At 49.6% G+C, this 16,919-nt stretch overlaps 1 protein-coding gene across 1 annotated transcript in view; it reads right to left on the bottom strand.

The window, feature by feature from the left end:
- Nucleotides 1-4,262: 4,262 nt before the first annotated feature.
- The window catches only part of LOC138638861 (zinc finger protein 773-like), a 44,012-nt gene continuing 31,355 nt past the window's right edge, over nt 4,263-16,919 (bottom strand). Inside the window, exons 7-8 of the mRNA XM_069728554.1 lie at nt 6,544-6,687; nt 4,263-6,190 (exon numbers count right to left, since the gene is read on the bottom strand). Of these exons, the coding sequence (XP_069584655.1) occupies nt 5,094-6,190; nt 6,544-6,687 (1,241 nt within the window). The 3' untranslated portion in view covers nt 4,263-5,093. The remainder of the gene's footprint in view (nt 6,191-6,543; nt 6,688-16,919) is intronic.

Here is a 16,919-nt window from a genome sequence, read left to right as displayed (position 1 = left end):
GGCCGGACCGACAACCTCTCACATGTATACAGGTAGGTTGTCAGCAGTAGATGAGGAGCTGATGCTGGAGATCTTGTGTCAGCACCGGGGGGCCGGACCGACAACCTCTCACATGTATACAGGTAGGTTGTCAGCAGTAGATGAGGAGCTGATGCTGGAGATCTTGTGTCAGCACCGGGGGGCCGGACCGACAACCTCTCACATGTATACAGGTAGGTTGTCAGCAGTAGATGAGGAGCTGATGCTGGAGATCTTGTGTCAGCACCGGGGGGCCGGACCGACAACCTCTCACATGTATACAGGTAGGTTGTCAGCAGTAGATGAGGAGCTGATGCTGGAGATCTTGTGTCAGCACCGGGGGTCGGACCGACAACCTCTCACATGTATACAGGTAGGTTGTCAGCAGTAGATGAGGAGCTGATGCTGGAGATCTTGTGTCAGCACCGGGGGCCGGACTGACAACCTCTCACATGTATACAGGTAGGTTGTCAGCAGTAGATGAGGAGCTGATGCTGGAGATCTTGTGTCAGCACCGGGGGCCGGACCGACAACCTCTCACATGTACACAGGTAGGTTGTCAGCAGTAGTAGATGAGGAGCTGATGCTGGAGATCTTGTGTCAGCACCGGGGGCCGGACCGACAACCTCTCACATGTATACAGGTAGGTTGTCAGTAGTAGATGAGGAGCTGATGCTGGAGATCTTGTGTCAGCACCGGGGGCCGGACCGACAACCTCTCACATGTATACAGGTAGGTTGTCAGCAGTAGATGAGGAGCTGATGCTGGAGATCTTGTGTCAGCACCGGGGGCCGGACTGACAACCTCTCACATGTATACAGGTAGGTTGTCAGCAGTAGATGAGGAGCTAATGCTGGAGATCTTGTGTCAGCACCGGGGGCCGGACTGACAACCTCTCACATGTATACAGGTAGGTTGTCAGCAGTAGATGAGGAGCTGATGCTGGAGATCTTGTGTCAGCACCGGGGGCCGGACTGACAACCTCTCACATGTATACAGGTAGGTTGTCAGCAGTAGATGAGGAGCTAATGCTGGAGATCTTGTGTCAGCACCGGGGGCCGGACCGACAACCTCTCACATGTAGACAGGTAGGTTGTCAGCAGTAGATGAGGAGCTGATACTGGAGATCATGTGTCAGCACCGGGGGCCGGACTGACAACCTCTCACATGTATACAGGTAGGTTGTCAGCAGTAGATGAGGAGCTAATGCTGGAGATCTTGTGTCAGCACCGGGGGCCGGACTGACAACCTCTCACATGTATACAGGTAGGTTGTCAGCAGTAGATGAGGAGCTGATGCTGGAGATCTTGTGTCAGCACCGGGGGGCCGGACCGACAACCTCTCACATGTATACAGGTAGGTGGTCAGCAGTAGATGAGGAGCTGATGCTGGAGATCTTGTGTCAGCACCGGGGGGCCGGACCGACAACCTCTCACATGTATACAGGTAGGTGGTCAGTGCAGTAACACATGAGCTAGGTGCCTAACCAGACATCTCACTGCTGAGGGTTTGTTACACCTGTTTCCTGTCTAGAACATCCTCTGTGCGGTGTGCAGCCTGGATTCCATGCACAGAGATCATGGAAGATGCAGAGGTTAAAGCATTTCTCGCCACGTACAGCAGAACTATGAGTGTCGCTCTGCAGCACAGGCGCGGAGTCACCAGCATCTTCCACATGAGGCGATACAGGACGCATCAACCACAACCATCTACAACTACTTTACCAGTAGCAACCAATCAGAGCTCAGCTTTAATTCCTGCACAACCAGCAGTCTGGTTAAAATGAAACCTATGCTCAGCTTTCATTATCCATAGCAACCAATCAGATCTCAACTTTCACTTTACCTCACCAGTTTAAGCAGTGACTAAGACTATAACCTTTGTGATGTGTGACACACGGTGTGATAGCGGAGGGCGGTAGTGATGTGTGACACACGGTGTATGTGATAGCGGAGGGCGGTAGTGATGTGTGACACACGGTGTATGTGATAGCGGAGGGCGGTAGTGATTTTTGATACACGGTGTATGTGATAGCGGAAGGCGGTAGTGATGTGTGATACACGGTGTATGTGATAGTGGAGGGCGGTAGTGATGTGTGACACACGGTGTATGTGATAGCGGAGGGGCGGCAGTGATGTGTGATACACGGTGTATGTGATAGCGGAGGGCGGTAGTGATGTGTGATACACGGTGTATGTGATAGCGGAGGGCGGTAGTGATGTGTGACACACGGTGTATGTGATAGCGGAGGGGCGGCAGTGATGTGTGATACACGGTGTATGTGATAGCGGAGGGCGGTAGTGATGTGTGACACACGGTGTATGTGATAGCGGAGGGCGGTAGTGATGTGTGATACACGGTGTATGTGATAGCGGAGGGGCGGCAGTGATGTGTGATACACGGTGTATGTGATAGCGGAGGGCGGTAGTGATGTGTGACACACAGTGTATGTGATAGCGGAGGGCGGTAGTGATGTGTGACACACAGTGTATGTGATAGCGGAGGGCGGTAGTGATGTGTGATACACGGTGTATGTGATAGCGGAGGGGCGGCAGTGATGTATGATACACGGTGTATGTGATAGCGGAGGGCGGTAGTGATGTGTGACGCACGGTGTACGTGATAGCGGAGGGCGGCAGTGCTGCGAGTGATACATGGTGTATGTGATAGCGGAGGGCGGTAGTGATGTCTGACACACGGTGTATGTGATAGCGGAGGGCGGTAGTGATGTCTGACACACGGTGTATGTGATAGTGGAGGGCGGCAGTGATGTGATACACGGTGTATGTGATAGCGGAGGGCGGCAGTGCTGCGAGTGATACATGGTGTATGTGATAGCAGAGGACGGTAATAATGTCTGACACACGGTGTATGTGATAGCGGAGGGCAGTAGTGATGTTTCATACACATTGTATGTGACAGCGGAGGGCAGCAGTGCTGCGAGTGATACACGGTGTATGTGACAGCGGAGGGCGGCAGTGATGTGTGATACACGGTGTATGTGATAGTGGAGGGTGGCAGTAATGTGTGATACATGGTTTATGTGACAGCGGAGGGCAGCAGTGATGTGTGATACACGGTGTATGTGACAGCGGAGGGCAGCAGTGATGTGTGATACACGGTGTATGTGATAGTGGAGGGTGGCAGTAATGTGTGATACACGGTGTATGTGATAGTGGAGGGCGGCAGTGATGTGTGATACACGGTGTATGTGATAGCGGAGGGCAGCAGTGATGTGTGATACACGGTGTATGTGATAGTGGAGGGCGGCAGTGATGTGTGATACACGGTGTATGGGATAGTGGAGGGTGGCAGTAATGTGTGATACACGGTGTATGTGACAGCGGAGGGCAGCAGTGATGTGTGATACACGGTGTATGTGATAGTGGAGGGTGGCAGTGATGTGTGATACACGGTGTATGGGATAGTGGAGGGTGGCAGTAATGTGTGATACACGGTGTATGTGACAGCGGAGGGCGGCAGTGATGTGTGTGATAGTGGAGGGTGACAGTTATGTGTGATACACAGTGTATGTGATAGCGGAGGGTGTGTGTGATATGCCTTGATAATAATTTCAGCAAAGCCACAGAGTACGGAAATCACTTCACCTGGCATCACAGATCGTCAATTGTTAAAGCAGGGGGCTAAAGAGAAGACGGCAGGACAGGAACAGAAGAGACGATGAGCACAGAAGGGAAGGCGGGATGGGTTAAGGAGAAAGGACAGGCTAAGGCAAAGAACGCAGGACAGGCACAGAAGATACAACGGGACGGGGTAAGGAGAAGGACGCAGGATGGGCTAAGGAGAAAGGACAGGCTAAGGCGAAGAAGGCAGGACAAGCACAGAAGAAACGGCGGGACGGGGTAAGGAGAAGGACGCAGGATGGGCTAAGGAGAAGAATGCAACACAGGCTAATGAAAAGGAGGCAGGACAGGCACAGAAGAGACGACGGGACGGAGTAAGGAGAAAGGACAAGCTAAGGAGAAGGCAGGATGGGCTAAGGAGAAGAATGCAACACAGGCTAATGAAAAGGAGGCAGGACGGGCACAGAAGAGACGACGGGACGGAGTAAGGACAAGCTAAGGAGAAGGCAGGATGGGCTAAGGAAAAGGAGGCAGGGAGGGCACAGAAGAGACGGCAGGACAGGCACAGAAGAGACGGCAGGACGGGCAGAGCCGCTGGTGGAGAGGACTCCTAACCTCCTGGACCAGGCGAGTACCGCAGTGTCCATAAAAGAAGCGCACAAGAGGACAGCTCTGCTTTTATGTGCAGCATTCAGAGGTGACAGCAAGACATTGTGGCCATCGTCCTGGCAGTAGAACGGTCACTGATAGCGGAGGCTTTATATCGGCTGCTTGTACAAGGCCTCTGTAGTGTACACAGTACATTCATGGCACAGACAGGATGACACCACCACATTGTGTTCCCCTCCCTCACACAAATCAAAATTATTTCAGAAAATCTAGCCATGGGTACTTGAAGGGTGGACAGTCGCGTGGACGGCCGGCTCTATGTGGATCCTGGACACAGTTAACACTTTTCTTCCAATACTCCAAGTGTCGGCCGAGTCGCAACAACAGACGTGTGGAGGTAATAATAAATTATAACACGACGGAAAAACAAACCTGAAATAAATAGGAAAAGGCAACATTCACATTTACAGATCCCATCCTGGAATTACAAAGCTTGGAGTGGACGCTGAACCTGAAAAAGCTGGGGGACAAGCAATGAGGCAGAGTCATAACCCCACGTTCCTGAACATATTGGATTTTATATGTTTCAATATATTGTCTACTCAGAGGTCCGAGAAAGTGGCACCACAACAGCTGCGTGAGCAGGACGGGCATACATAATGGTTGTCACCCAGCTTTTTCAGTGACATTTCACTAGAAATACAGCAGAACGTCCCTCCATCGTAAACAGGATCCTGGGGAAGATAAAGATGACCGTTAGGGAACTTCTATTAGCAGCAGCCATGTATTTCCTTAGCTCCAGATCACTGCATACATGGCTTTCAGGGGTCTGGGAAAGTAAGGCAACGGTAGCCACATCCCTGGGCCATGAGCTCTGGGAAGTCAGCATTGCTGGCTGGAGGGACAGGAGAGTTCTTCCTCAGTTTCTCGCTCCCCAGGGCTGAGTTCCTCCTTCCAGGAGATGTCTTGCGAGACCTCCACCTCATACAGTTTCCTCCAGAATGAGTCCAGCTTTCCGGCGTGGACCCGCTGGTGTCGGACCAGAGTGGAGTGCTGGGTAAAGCTTTTTCCGCACTGGGAACAGATGTAGGGCCGGAAGCCAGTGTGAATCTGCTGGTGGGCCTTCAGGTTGGAGATCTTGCTGAAGCCCTTGTGGCATACGTCGCAGGTGTACGGTTTCTCCCCCGTGTGAATTTTCTGGTGTCCCGTTAGGTGGGAATGTTCGCTGAAGGACTTCCCGCACTCCGAGCACTTATAGGGTCGCTCGCCAGTGTGTGTGCGGATGTGGTTGCTGAGGTGACCTTTCTGGCTGAATGTCTTTTCACAGTGCGCACACTGGTATGGTCGTGCCCCCGAGTGCTTGCGCCGGTGCCGCACCAGGCTGGAGTGCTGGCTGAAGCATAGGTCGCACTCAGGGCACTTGTATGGTTTCTCTCCAGTGTGGATTCTCTGGTGGACAATGAGGTTGGAGTTCTCACTGAAGCTCTTGTCACACATGCCGCACTTGTAACGCTTCTCGCCAGAGTGAACGCGAAGGTGAACAGTCAGGTGGGAATTCTCGCTGAAGGTTTTGCTGCACTCTGAGCACTTAAAGGGGCGCTCCCCAGTGTGGATCCGGCGGTGCGCTTTTAAGTGGGAGTTCCTGGTGAATCCCTTGCCACACTCAGTGCAGCGGTAACGCTTCTCCCCCATCAGCATCAGCCGCTGCTTGCTGTGGATGCTGTAATTCTCATAGAAGCCACGGTCAAACTCGCTGCGTGCCGGTCGCTCCCTCATCAGGAGGGCAGGGTGCGTCAGGCTGCTCAGATACTTCTCAAACTCCAGGGCTTTCTCTAGAGAGTATTCCTGAGGCCTGTTCAGACTCGTGGCGGAGAACAGAAAGGAGTCGTCACCATTGGCGCTGATCGAAGGGGTGGCACAGAGCAGCTTTCTGGGGTCTCTGGGCATCTGATCCTCAGCCAACCTGTCGCGGGTCAACCCTGGAGGGAAAAAAGCAAAGGGGGATATTACTAAGGGTAAAGCCTCTGACTGCTTCACACTAAAAGCCTGTGCAACTCTAATGTATATACAGAAACGCAACATCAATATTCTGCTGCGGGCACATCCAAAGCTTCGCTCCTAATTACACACCAAGCAGCTTTTCCAGTCATACTCTAGTTACATCCAGAACTGCAATGAAAATTTCCCTTGTTTTCTTTATGCAGACTGAAATTTCTCTTCTGTCCCTGCTGGTTGTGAGAAGTGTGTCATGTGAAGTCAGCTGCCCCTAGTCACGTAATCTCTATATACTCCCACCCACCCCACCCCCCAACATAAAACTGATGTCACTCACTCGGGGCAGGATCAGGACGCTCCATGTCATCTGGGGACAGGCGCTCGGTCTCTGGGTTCTGCTCTGCCGCGTCTACGTGATGCTCATCCTCTACGTCCTCCTGCTTCACAACAACCACAAGATCGTCGGGAGCTGGTGATGTGGCTGATAACAGAAAGCAGAAGACTGTGCATGTACATGACAAGCAAAGCGCTCAGCCCCAAGCTACACAGAGAACTTAACTAGACGGCAGTCCCACACGCACACTATTCGTGTAAGGCTCCATTTTACTGGATCATGTGATCTAACAACTGTCAATCTGCCATCAAGGTATGATCGTTTGTGGGTGACCGCAGGCGACTGCTGCTATGCAAGGATGTGGAATAAGGGACAACCAGCATGTAGGGAGGGAATGGGCTGCATGAGAGTAGGAGACTGCCAGCATGCAGGCGGCAAAAGACCGACAGGATGGAGGCAGCAATACGACCACTCTTTGGGTCCGATCACCAAGCCAGTTATGAATCCACCTAACAGTTGTCTCGTCCATTCCATACTTAGTCATTTTTTTCAATAAGGATTGTGTGAGATACTTTGTCAAATGCTTTGCTGAAGTCTAGATATACTATATCTACAGCATTTCCCTGATCCACCCAGTCAGAGATTCTGTCATAGAAGGAAATTAAGTTAGTCTGACATGACTTACTAGTTATAAACCCATGCTGACTCTGGTTAATCACTTCATTCTTATCCAGGTACTTACATACATGTTGTTTAATAATTTGTTCAAAGATCTTTCCTGGTATAAAAGTCAGTCACCGGCCTATAGTTCCCTGGGTCCACCTTATTCCACTGTTTGAAGATAGGAAAAACATTTGATCTTTTCCAGTCTTCTGGGACTTCTCCTGTTCTCCAAGAATTTTCAAAGATTATGGAGAGTAGTTCAAAAATGTATTCTGCTATCTCCTTCAGTACTCTGGGGTGTAATTCATCTGGACCTGGAGACTTGAATTCATTTATGTTAGCCAAGAATTTCCTCACTATCTGTTTATAGATATCCTGGATTCTTCTATTCCTTTAATAGGACAGTGAAGACCAGTTGATGTTCCATTTCCTTTCTGAGAGAAAACAGATGCGAAATAGGAATTTAAAAGTTCGGCCTTCTCAACATCCTTTCTTACCATTACATCATTTTGATCCTGTAAAAATCCTATAGCATCTTTGACTTTTCTTTTGACATATCCCCAAAATCCTTTTTTACTGCTTTTGACGTCTCTTGCAAGCCTCAATTCATTGTCAGCTTTAGTAATCTGATTCGTGCCCTGCAAGTTCTGCAGACAGCATTATATTCTTCTTTAGATATGCCTCCCTCTTTCCATTTGATAAACATTTCTTTCTTCCTTTTGAGCATGTGTTTAAGGATACTTTTACACTAGCGTCGGTACGGGGCTGTCGCCATGAGTCGGCCCGACGTACCGACGCAAACTGCAAAAAAAAAAACAAAAAAAAAAAAACGAACAACGGGGGCAGCGGATGCAGTTTTACAACGCATCCGCTGCCCCATTGTAAGGTACGGGGAGGAGGGGGCGGAGTTCCGGACACGCATGCGCTGCCGGAAATGGCGGATTCGACGCACAAAAAAACCTTACATGTAACTTTTTTTTTGTGCCGACTGTCCGCCAAAACACGACGCATCCGTCGCACGACGGATGCGACGTGTGGTAATACATCGCTAATGTACGTCTATGGAGAAAAAAACACATCCTGCGGGCACATTTGCAGGATGGGTTTTTTCTCCAAAACGACGCATTGCGACGTACAGCAAATGCTAGTGTGAAAGTAGCCTAAGTTCTGTGCTCATCCACTCCTGTTTCCTTAAATGCTTCCTATTCGTCCCTCTTTTCCTTAAATGCTTCCTATTCGTCCCTCTTTTCGGAATTGTTAACGATTGTGCTTTGAGAATCTCCTTTTTCAAGATTTCCCATCCTTCCTGGACATTTTTGTCCTTAAGGATATCAAGCCATTGGATCCCTCCGATTCTCTTCCTACGTCCCTTAAAATCTGCCTTTCTGAAATATAACCTTGACATCGAGTCTTCACAGGTCTTCTTCCTCTACTTATTTAAAATTCTAAAATAGCATGGTCGCTACCTCCTAGGGTCCCAGCCACACTTACCTCCTAAACCATTTCCTCCCTGTTTATAAGGATTAGATCCAAGGTAGCAGATCCCCTTGTTTTCTCCCCTACCTTTTGGAAGATAAAGTTGTCAGCAAGAGAGGATAAGAATTTGCTTGACCTGTTAGTTTTACCTGCGGGAGAATCCCAACAAAAGTATGGATAGTTGAAATCTCCCATGACCACTGTCATATTTTTTGGAGTACTTGACCATCTGATGCATAAAGAGTTCATCCATATCTTTAGCTTGCGCAGGCGGCCTGTAGTAAATGCCTACAATGCTGTCCTTTCCGTTGTTCTCTCCTTGTATTCTTACCAAAAGTTTCCACCGGTCTCAGAAAAGCCTATATCTGCACAGAGATTAAAGCTTCAAAGGGTACCGTCACACAGTGGCACTTTGGTCGCTAGGACGGCACATTCCGTGACGTTCCAGCGATATAATTACGATCTCGCTGTGTCTGACACGCTACTGCGATCAGGGACCCCGCTGAGAATCGTACGTCGTAGCAGATCGTTTGAAACTTTATTTCGTCGCTGGATCTCCCGCTGACATTGCTGAATCGGCGTGTGTGACGCCGATTCAGCGATGTCTTCACTGGTAACCAGGGTAAACATCGGGTTATTAAGCGCAGGGCCGCGCTTAGTAACCCGATATTTACCCTGGTTACCAGTGTAACTGTAAAAAAAAAAAAAAAAACACTACATACTTACATTCCCGGTGTCTGGTCATGTCCCTCGCCTTCAGCTTCCCGCACTGACTGGTGAGCGCCGGCCGAAAAGTACAGCGGTGACGTCACCGCTGTGCTTTCCGGCTGTCCGGCGCTCACTGTCAGTGCAGAGAAGCACAGCGCCGGGGGACAGACACGGAATGTAAGTATGTAGTGTTTTTTTTACGTTTACGCTGGTAACCAGGGTAAACATCAGGTTACTAAGCGCGGCCCTGCGCTTAGTAACCCGATATTTACCCTGGTTACCAGGGGACTTCGGGATCGTTGGTCGCTGGAGAGCTGTCTGTGTGACAGCTCTCCAGCGACCAAACAGCGACGCTGCAGCGATCGACATCGTTGTCGTATCGCTGCAGCGTCGTTTTAGTGTGACGGTACCCTAACATACAATGCGACACCTCCTCCACGTTTATCAAGTCTGTTTCTTGCTAATAAGTTGTATCCTTCTAGCCTTGTATTCCAATCATGTGTATCGTCCCACCAAGTTTCAGTGATTCCAATGACATCATATTTCTTCTCCTGTATTAGTAGTTCCAGTTCTCCTTGTTTGTTGCCCATGCTTTGTATATGTATAGAAACATTTTAGTTTGTGATTTATTTAGATTTTTTTTGTCTTTGTTCTTCCGTTCCATTTCTAATAGCAGAGTTCTCAATAGTATTTGTCAGGTGTATGGCTTTTTCAGGCCTTTTTCTTCCCTTCCCACATTGTTCTAGTTTAAAGCTCTCCTGATGAGTGCAGCAAGGTGACTTCCAAATACATGTTTTCCAGTCTTCGCAAGGTGCACCCCATCTCTAGCAAGTAGTCCATCATATAGGTAATTCACTCCGCGATCCAGAGATCCAAATCCTTGCTTATGGCACCATCGACGTAGCCAGTTGTTCACCTGCAGAATCTTATTCCACCTCCTTTTTCCATGGCCATCCACTGGAAGGATGGAAGAGAAGATCACCTGCGCTCCCAGTTCTTTCACTTTCTTACCCAAGTTTTCAGAGTCACTGCAGATAGTTTCCAGGTCCTTGCTTGCGGTGTCATTTATCCCCACATGCTTTAGCAGGAATGGGTGGTTGTCTGTAGGTCTGAAGAGACCTGATATCTTGTCATATTTGGTATTGTTGCGTCCATAACAATCCGCTCTATAAAACGGTCCCTCTAGTTAACCCCTTCAGTGAACACCGTAAAAAAAAAAAAAAAAAATACAGCTCCATCAGAAAAAAAAGAAAGTATAGATCAGAATAAAGCGATGCAAAAATATTTTCTCTAGAAAATAGATTTTAAAACCTAAAAGCGCCAAAACATAAGAAAAACTATGTACATAGGGCATTCCTGTAATCGTACCGACCCGAAGAATAAAGCTGCCTTACGAATTTTACCACACGCAGAACGAAGAAAAACAAAAAGCAATTCCTGAATAGCTGGCTTTTGTTCATTCTGTCTCCCAAAATTGGAATAGAAAGCAACAAAAAAAAAAAAAGTCATGTGCCCGAAAATGGTACCAATAAAAACATCAGCTTGTCCCGCAAACAAGCCCTCACATCACTATCGGCCAAAATATGGAAAAAAAATTATAGCTCTGAAAATGTGGTGATGCCAATAAAAAGAGTCTTTTAGTGTGTGACAGCAGCCAAACAAAAATCTGATTGTCACGATATGGTATGAAATATCACATAAGTTTAGTTGCTCGTCAGCTCATGAGGTGGGCTAAACCCCCCCTTCACTAGCTGACTCTACTTGTTTCTCTCTGGGCTACGGACTGTATGCTAGAAGGGGGTTTTATTGCCCTGGGGTCGTAAATTCCAGGCTCAGAGGAAAGTCCCTCACCCCTCCCACCTTCACTAGTCAGAACTGGTAAAGTGGCTCCAAAATTCATGAAAGATCCTTTGTTTGGTTTTGGTACGATATTATGCACCATGTTTACGGTAAGAACACGAAAATATATATTCGTATTCCCACTCGGTGTAGGTACCCATCCCTTGAAACTCGGGCTTCTAACTCCATCTGGTAAAGAAGTAGGGATTTCTCTGTAAATATGTATCCCAGTTAGGACATATTTGATCTCATTAGAATGCTCACGTTAATCTGAGATGAATGATGAGCTTTTTAGGACGCTGACATGTTTTGTAGTGAAGTTATAGAAACTAGAGAGAATAGTTTAAAGTTTAGGCAGAATGTAGAGAGAGGAGGGTCTGGATAAGCCAGCCTTTCTGTGATGTCACAGCCTTAATGTTTTAAGTGTCTGGCAGGAGTCACTTGCTGCTGGATTTCTTGTCCTGTCCTGGAAGAGCCCTGCTCACGTCCCAATGAGCTGGGACGTATGGGAAAAACTCCACTAGCCTGGTTGCCTGTCATGCTTTGAACATGTAAGTGTTGTTTTTTTTTTCTCTTTTATTCCCTTTCTTATATATAATTGCCTAGAATACTACTTCCTGCAATTTGGGCCAACTTCCGTGGCTTTGTCCGGAGCTAATGTCCGGAGCTAATGTCCGGAGATAAGTGACGTCAACAGTGTCCAGTGTCTGATTGGTTGCCGCCTGCTGCGAGCGACCAATCAGAAACGTGCCGTACTGTGACACACTCCGCCTGCCATTTTGGTGTGATTTTTGAATTTTTACCTCACAGCAAGTTTCTACTGCGTGGAGGCGGGCCCAGTGACGTTGCTCTTCAAGCTCCTGCCGAATTTCAAGTATATATGGATTCTAGACTCCCGATTCTTTAGAATCGGGCTGCCATCTAGTATGTTATAATTACCCATGTACATATTTGCAATTGTCTCATTGGTAACTTCTTTATAAAATATTTTTGATAAGGCACTGCCTAATTAATTTCAATGGGATATAATATATTAGTCCGTTCTCCTGTTCTAAACCGTACCCCAAGTCTCTTGAAGGGAAACACGGGTATTACATACCTGGTAATGTGTTTTTTCATGAGACATGACGGCACCACGAGAGAGGGGATCCGCCCATCAAGGACAGGAAACCTTCAAGATAAAAGGGGCGGCTCCTCTCTCCACATCAGTTGTTTTACAGAGTACGAGAGGAACTCCGCTGGTTAGTGTACACATAAATAATACATCCTATACGGTTCTATTCACCGATACCCCAGGGAGTGTATAATACAAATAATGCTAATAATGCACCCAACTAATGACGTGATCAAAAGGGTGGGAATATAAGGGTGCCGTCATGTCTCATGAAAAAAACACATTACCAGGTATGTAATACCCGTGTTTTTCCATCATACATGACGGCACCACGAGAGAGTTACAGAGATTTGTATTCTCTTCTAGGGAGGGATCACTGCTTGTAACACTCTTCTCCCAAAAGTGAGATCAGAGGTAGCAGATAGGTCTAGCCTATAATGTTTAAAAAATGTAGACGGAGAGGACCAAGTGGCCGCCTTACAGATTTGGTCGATGGTAGCATCTGCTCTCTCCGCCCACGACGTCGCCATGGCCCTCGTGGAGTGGGCTTTCAGACCCTGTGGAACAACCCTGCCTGCACCTTCTGTCTTCAGACGACTTCCATCTTGAGGGTTCCCCGTCAAGGACAGGAAACCAACTGATGTGGAGAGAGGAGCCGCCCCTTTTATCTTGAAGGTTTCCTGTCCTTGATGGGCGGATCCCCTCTCTCGTGGTGCCGTCATGTATGATGGAAAAAATACGCTACTGTTACTGTTGTGTTGGGTTAGCTTCGGACCCGTTTAATCGAAGCTGGTGGCGGCGATACCGTGTGCAGGCTTTTGGGTTATGTTGTAGCGGCTGCGGCGTTAATAATTATTGTTCCTGCCTGAGTGGGAGTAGTTATCGCGTCGCTGCAGCGTGCCCAATAGTCAGTACATAGCAGGCAGCCTTTCTGGCGACTAATTACCCAGGGTGCAGTACCTAATCTGACCTGAGAGTAAGGGGGCGCCAGAGAGCTGCAAGTGCTAAGTGGAACTGTAAGCGGGATATACATAAATCCCTGCAGTTTGTGGTATATAGAAAGCAGTGGGATACCTAGAATAAGCCCCTGCTGTAAACTAAGAGGTCAATAGCCTTGTGTGTGGTTTTTTCATCACATTGTTAGCAGTGGAGGGATAACTAAGATAAGCCCCCCTGCACATGTGATAGCCGTCTGTTGGCCTAAAGTCACCCCAACCCGTGACGCAGGGGTGACGGTCACGGTGTGAATCCTGACCAATTGGTGACAGCGGTCAGGGGAATCGTGACAATTGGTGGCAAGGCGGTGGGATATCTTAGAGCATTAGTGATTTGGTTTGAGTAATCATTCATCTCACTAAAAACTTGCAGAAAGTTCTTGCGAGGACTCTGCGCAAATAAGTCTGGAGAACGAACTCAGTGCTTTTTAGTTGTGAGACAATTGTGTACTGGTAATTATCCCCTCCCTTTCTCTTCGTTTTTCTATCCTATCTTTTATTTGGCAACCATGGTTGTGCTGGGAGAAACCTTTTATGAGCAGCAGACCAGAGACACCCTTGTTGCCTTATGCAAGACACAGCACATTGACTTTGCAAGCAAAAACAAAGCCCAACTGGTCGCAGATCTGGTGCAATGGGAAGCCGCTCGAGACCGCTCTCAGAGCGCAGAGGCCGCAGAAGCCAGCACGAGCAGAGGTGCTGCAGCAGAGGTCCAACCACTGAATGCTGGCCCTGTTAGCAATCCGGGCGAATTGGACCCCCACCTGCAGGCGGCCTTGGAAGAACTCCCCACTGATGACCATGAGGGACGCCTACGGCTGATTCAGCAGTATCGGCAGGAGGCCCGAGCCGAGCGAGAGGCCCAGGCCCAGCGAGCCGAGCGGGAGGCTGAGAGAGCCGAGCGCCAAGCCCAGCGAGAACATGAACTGGAGATGCTCCGGCAGGGGGGGATGCCCTCCACCGCTCCACTGTTATGGAGAAGGACGGAGACTTGGACACTTTTCTGCGGGCCTTTGAGAAAGCCTGAAGACAGTACCGGCTGCCTACAGATGAATGGGCCCGATACCTGACACCAGGGCTGAGAGGTAAAGCTCTGGAGGCGTTTGCTGCCCTCCCTCAAGAACAAGATGGTGACTATGAGGCCATCAAGCAGGCTCTGATAGCCAAGTACCAGCTTACACCCGAGGTGTACCGTAGAAAGTTCCGGACCCTCCAACGTGGCCCACACGACAGTTACAGTGATGTGGTGCATGGACTGGGGACCCACTTTGACCAGTGGACCCAAGGACTGTCAGTGACCACCTTTGCACAGCTGCGAGACCTGATGATCAAAGACCAGTTCTTTCATCTTTGCCCAGCTGAGGTGCGACAGTTCGTGATGGACAGAGAACCCAAAGACGGGACGAAAGCAGCGCAGATTGCCGATGCCTATGAGGCCAACCGTAGATCGGAAGCGCGGAAGCCAGTCGCCACCAGCTGGAGAGGGGGTAAGCCGGCATCCAACGCCAGCACACCAGAGGTCCTGTCCCCGTAGCCAACAACACCAGACCTACCACCGAACCTCGCAAGTGTTACACCTGCAATCAGACTGGTCATATCAGTACCTACTGCCCAGCCAAGCAGAAGAACACCCCAGCCAAGGCCCCAGGGCCTAATGCAGCAGTTCTTTTGGTGGGTGGTATGGTTGGGAGGGTGTGTGACAACGTACAGCACGTCACTGTGGGAGGCCATGTTGCTACAGGCCTCAAAGACACCGGGGCTGAACGAACTCTCATCCGACCCGAACTGGCGGCCCCTGAAGAAATCATTCCGGGGAAAACCCTAACTGTCACTGGGATTGGGGGCATCAGCTGTCCCTTACCGATGGCCCGGGTTTTTATTGATTGGGGTGCCGGGAGCGGGGTGAAGGAAGTGGGGCTGTCTGATAATTTGCCCACTGATGTTTTGTTGGGGACTGATTTGGGGAGGATGGTTGCATACTACGTCCCTGACACCCCACCCCAATCTACTAATAAGGGTAAAGTTAACCCTGATGATGATGATGATGGGAAATCGCATGTGTTACCTGACCATGCTTTATCTTGTAATGATGCATCTAATAACCATTTTTTCCCTAGGATTGATGGTGAAAATGTTGTACCTGTGCCAGCTGAGCCTGACAATGATTTTTCTGTGAAGGTTAATGTGTCCATAGGTACAGGCGTGCCCAGCCACGTCGCTCTGCGGAGTGAGACGGCTGAGGAACCCCTAACAGGGGCAAGTGTCGGTGCTACAGGAAATGGGGAGATGCATGGGAACCATGAGGAAGGTGATGCCATGAAAGTGACCAGTGCCACCGAGGAAGGTAACTGGCCCATAAGTAGCACAGCCCCTGAAGGGTTGGGGGTGGATGGGGAGGTAGAGCCCAGAGCAGCGCCGGCTGATGGGACTGTAGAAACCCCCGGGGAGACAGCCTACGTAGCTGCTGTCACCCGCAGTCAGAGTGCCCGGAACGCAGATAACTGTCAGACTTCCGGACCCTCCTCAGTCATTACTGTGACTGAACCAGAGGTGGACCCAGAGCAGGTCCAAGAGGGTTCCCGTGGGGAAGGAACCCTGACGTCGCTTCTGGCTTCCCCTAGCCAGGAGTTTCAGGCCGCTCTGCACACAGATGCGAGCCTAGAGAGTTTGAGACAACTTGCCGGGACGCCCTTCTCCGAGACTGATAAGGAGAAGGTGTTCTGGGAACAAGGAAGGTTGTACCGGGAGACAGTACCCGGAGAATCACAAAAGGAGTGGTTGAGGGAAAGACAGCTGGTCGTCCCACAGCAATTCCGGGGTGAGTTGTTGCGGATTGCCCATGAGATCCCGCTAGCTGGACACTTGGGGATCAGCAAAACTAAGGCCCGGCTGTCTCAACACTTCTATTGGCCTAAGATGGGGACAGATGTGTCAAACTACTGCCGCTCCTGTATCACTTGTCAAAGAGTGGGGAAGGCGGGACCTGCTATTAAGGCTCCCCTGATCCCTTTGCCAGTGATAGAGGAGCCTTTCCAGAGGATCGCGGTGGACATTGTGGGCCCGCTGGCCATCACCAGCAGCTCTGGAAAGCAATATATCCATACTGTGGTAGACTACGCTACCCGGTACCCAGAGGCAGTAGCTCTGTCGTCAACTAGGGCAGATAAGGTGGCGGATGCCCTGTTGGCTATCTTTTCACGTGTAGGGTTTCCCAGGGAAATGCTTACTGATCAAGGGACCCAATTTATGTCTCGCCTAATGGAGGCTCTCTGTAAGAGAATGCAGGTGAAGCACCTGGTATCGAGTGCGTATCACCCACAGACCAATGGCCTGTGTGAACGCTTCAATGGTACCCTCAAACAGATGCTACGCATGCTGGTTGAGACCCAAGGGCGCGACTGGGAGCGGTACCTCCCACACCTGCTGTTCGCTTACCGAGAGGATCCGCAGGCCTCGACGGGGTTCTCCCCCTTCGAGCTCCTGTACGGCAGGCGAGTCCGGGGACCCCTTGGGTTGGTAAGAGAATCCTGGGAAGAGGAGCCGAACCCTTCTGAAGTGTCCATAGGGGAGTATGTCATGCGCTT

Source organism: Ranitomeya imitator, chromosome 5 (assembly GCF_032444005.1).
Source record: "Ranitomeya imitator isolate aRanImi1 chromosome 5, aRanImi1.pri, whole genome shotgun sequence".
NCBI classification, from domain to species: Eukaryota; Metazoa; Chordata; class Amphibia; order Anura; family Dendrobatidae; genus Ranitomeya; species Ranitomeya imitator.
Note: the sequence above shows the minus strand (reverse complement) of the source record. Positions and strands in the feature narration are given on the sequence as shown.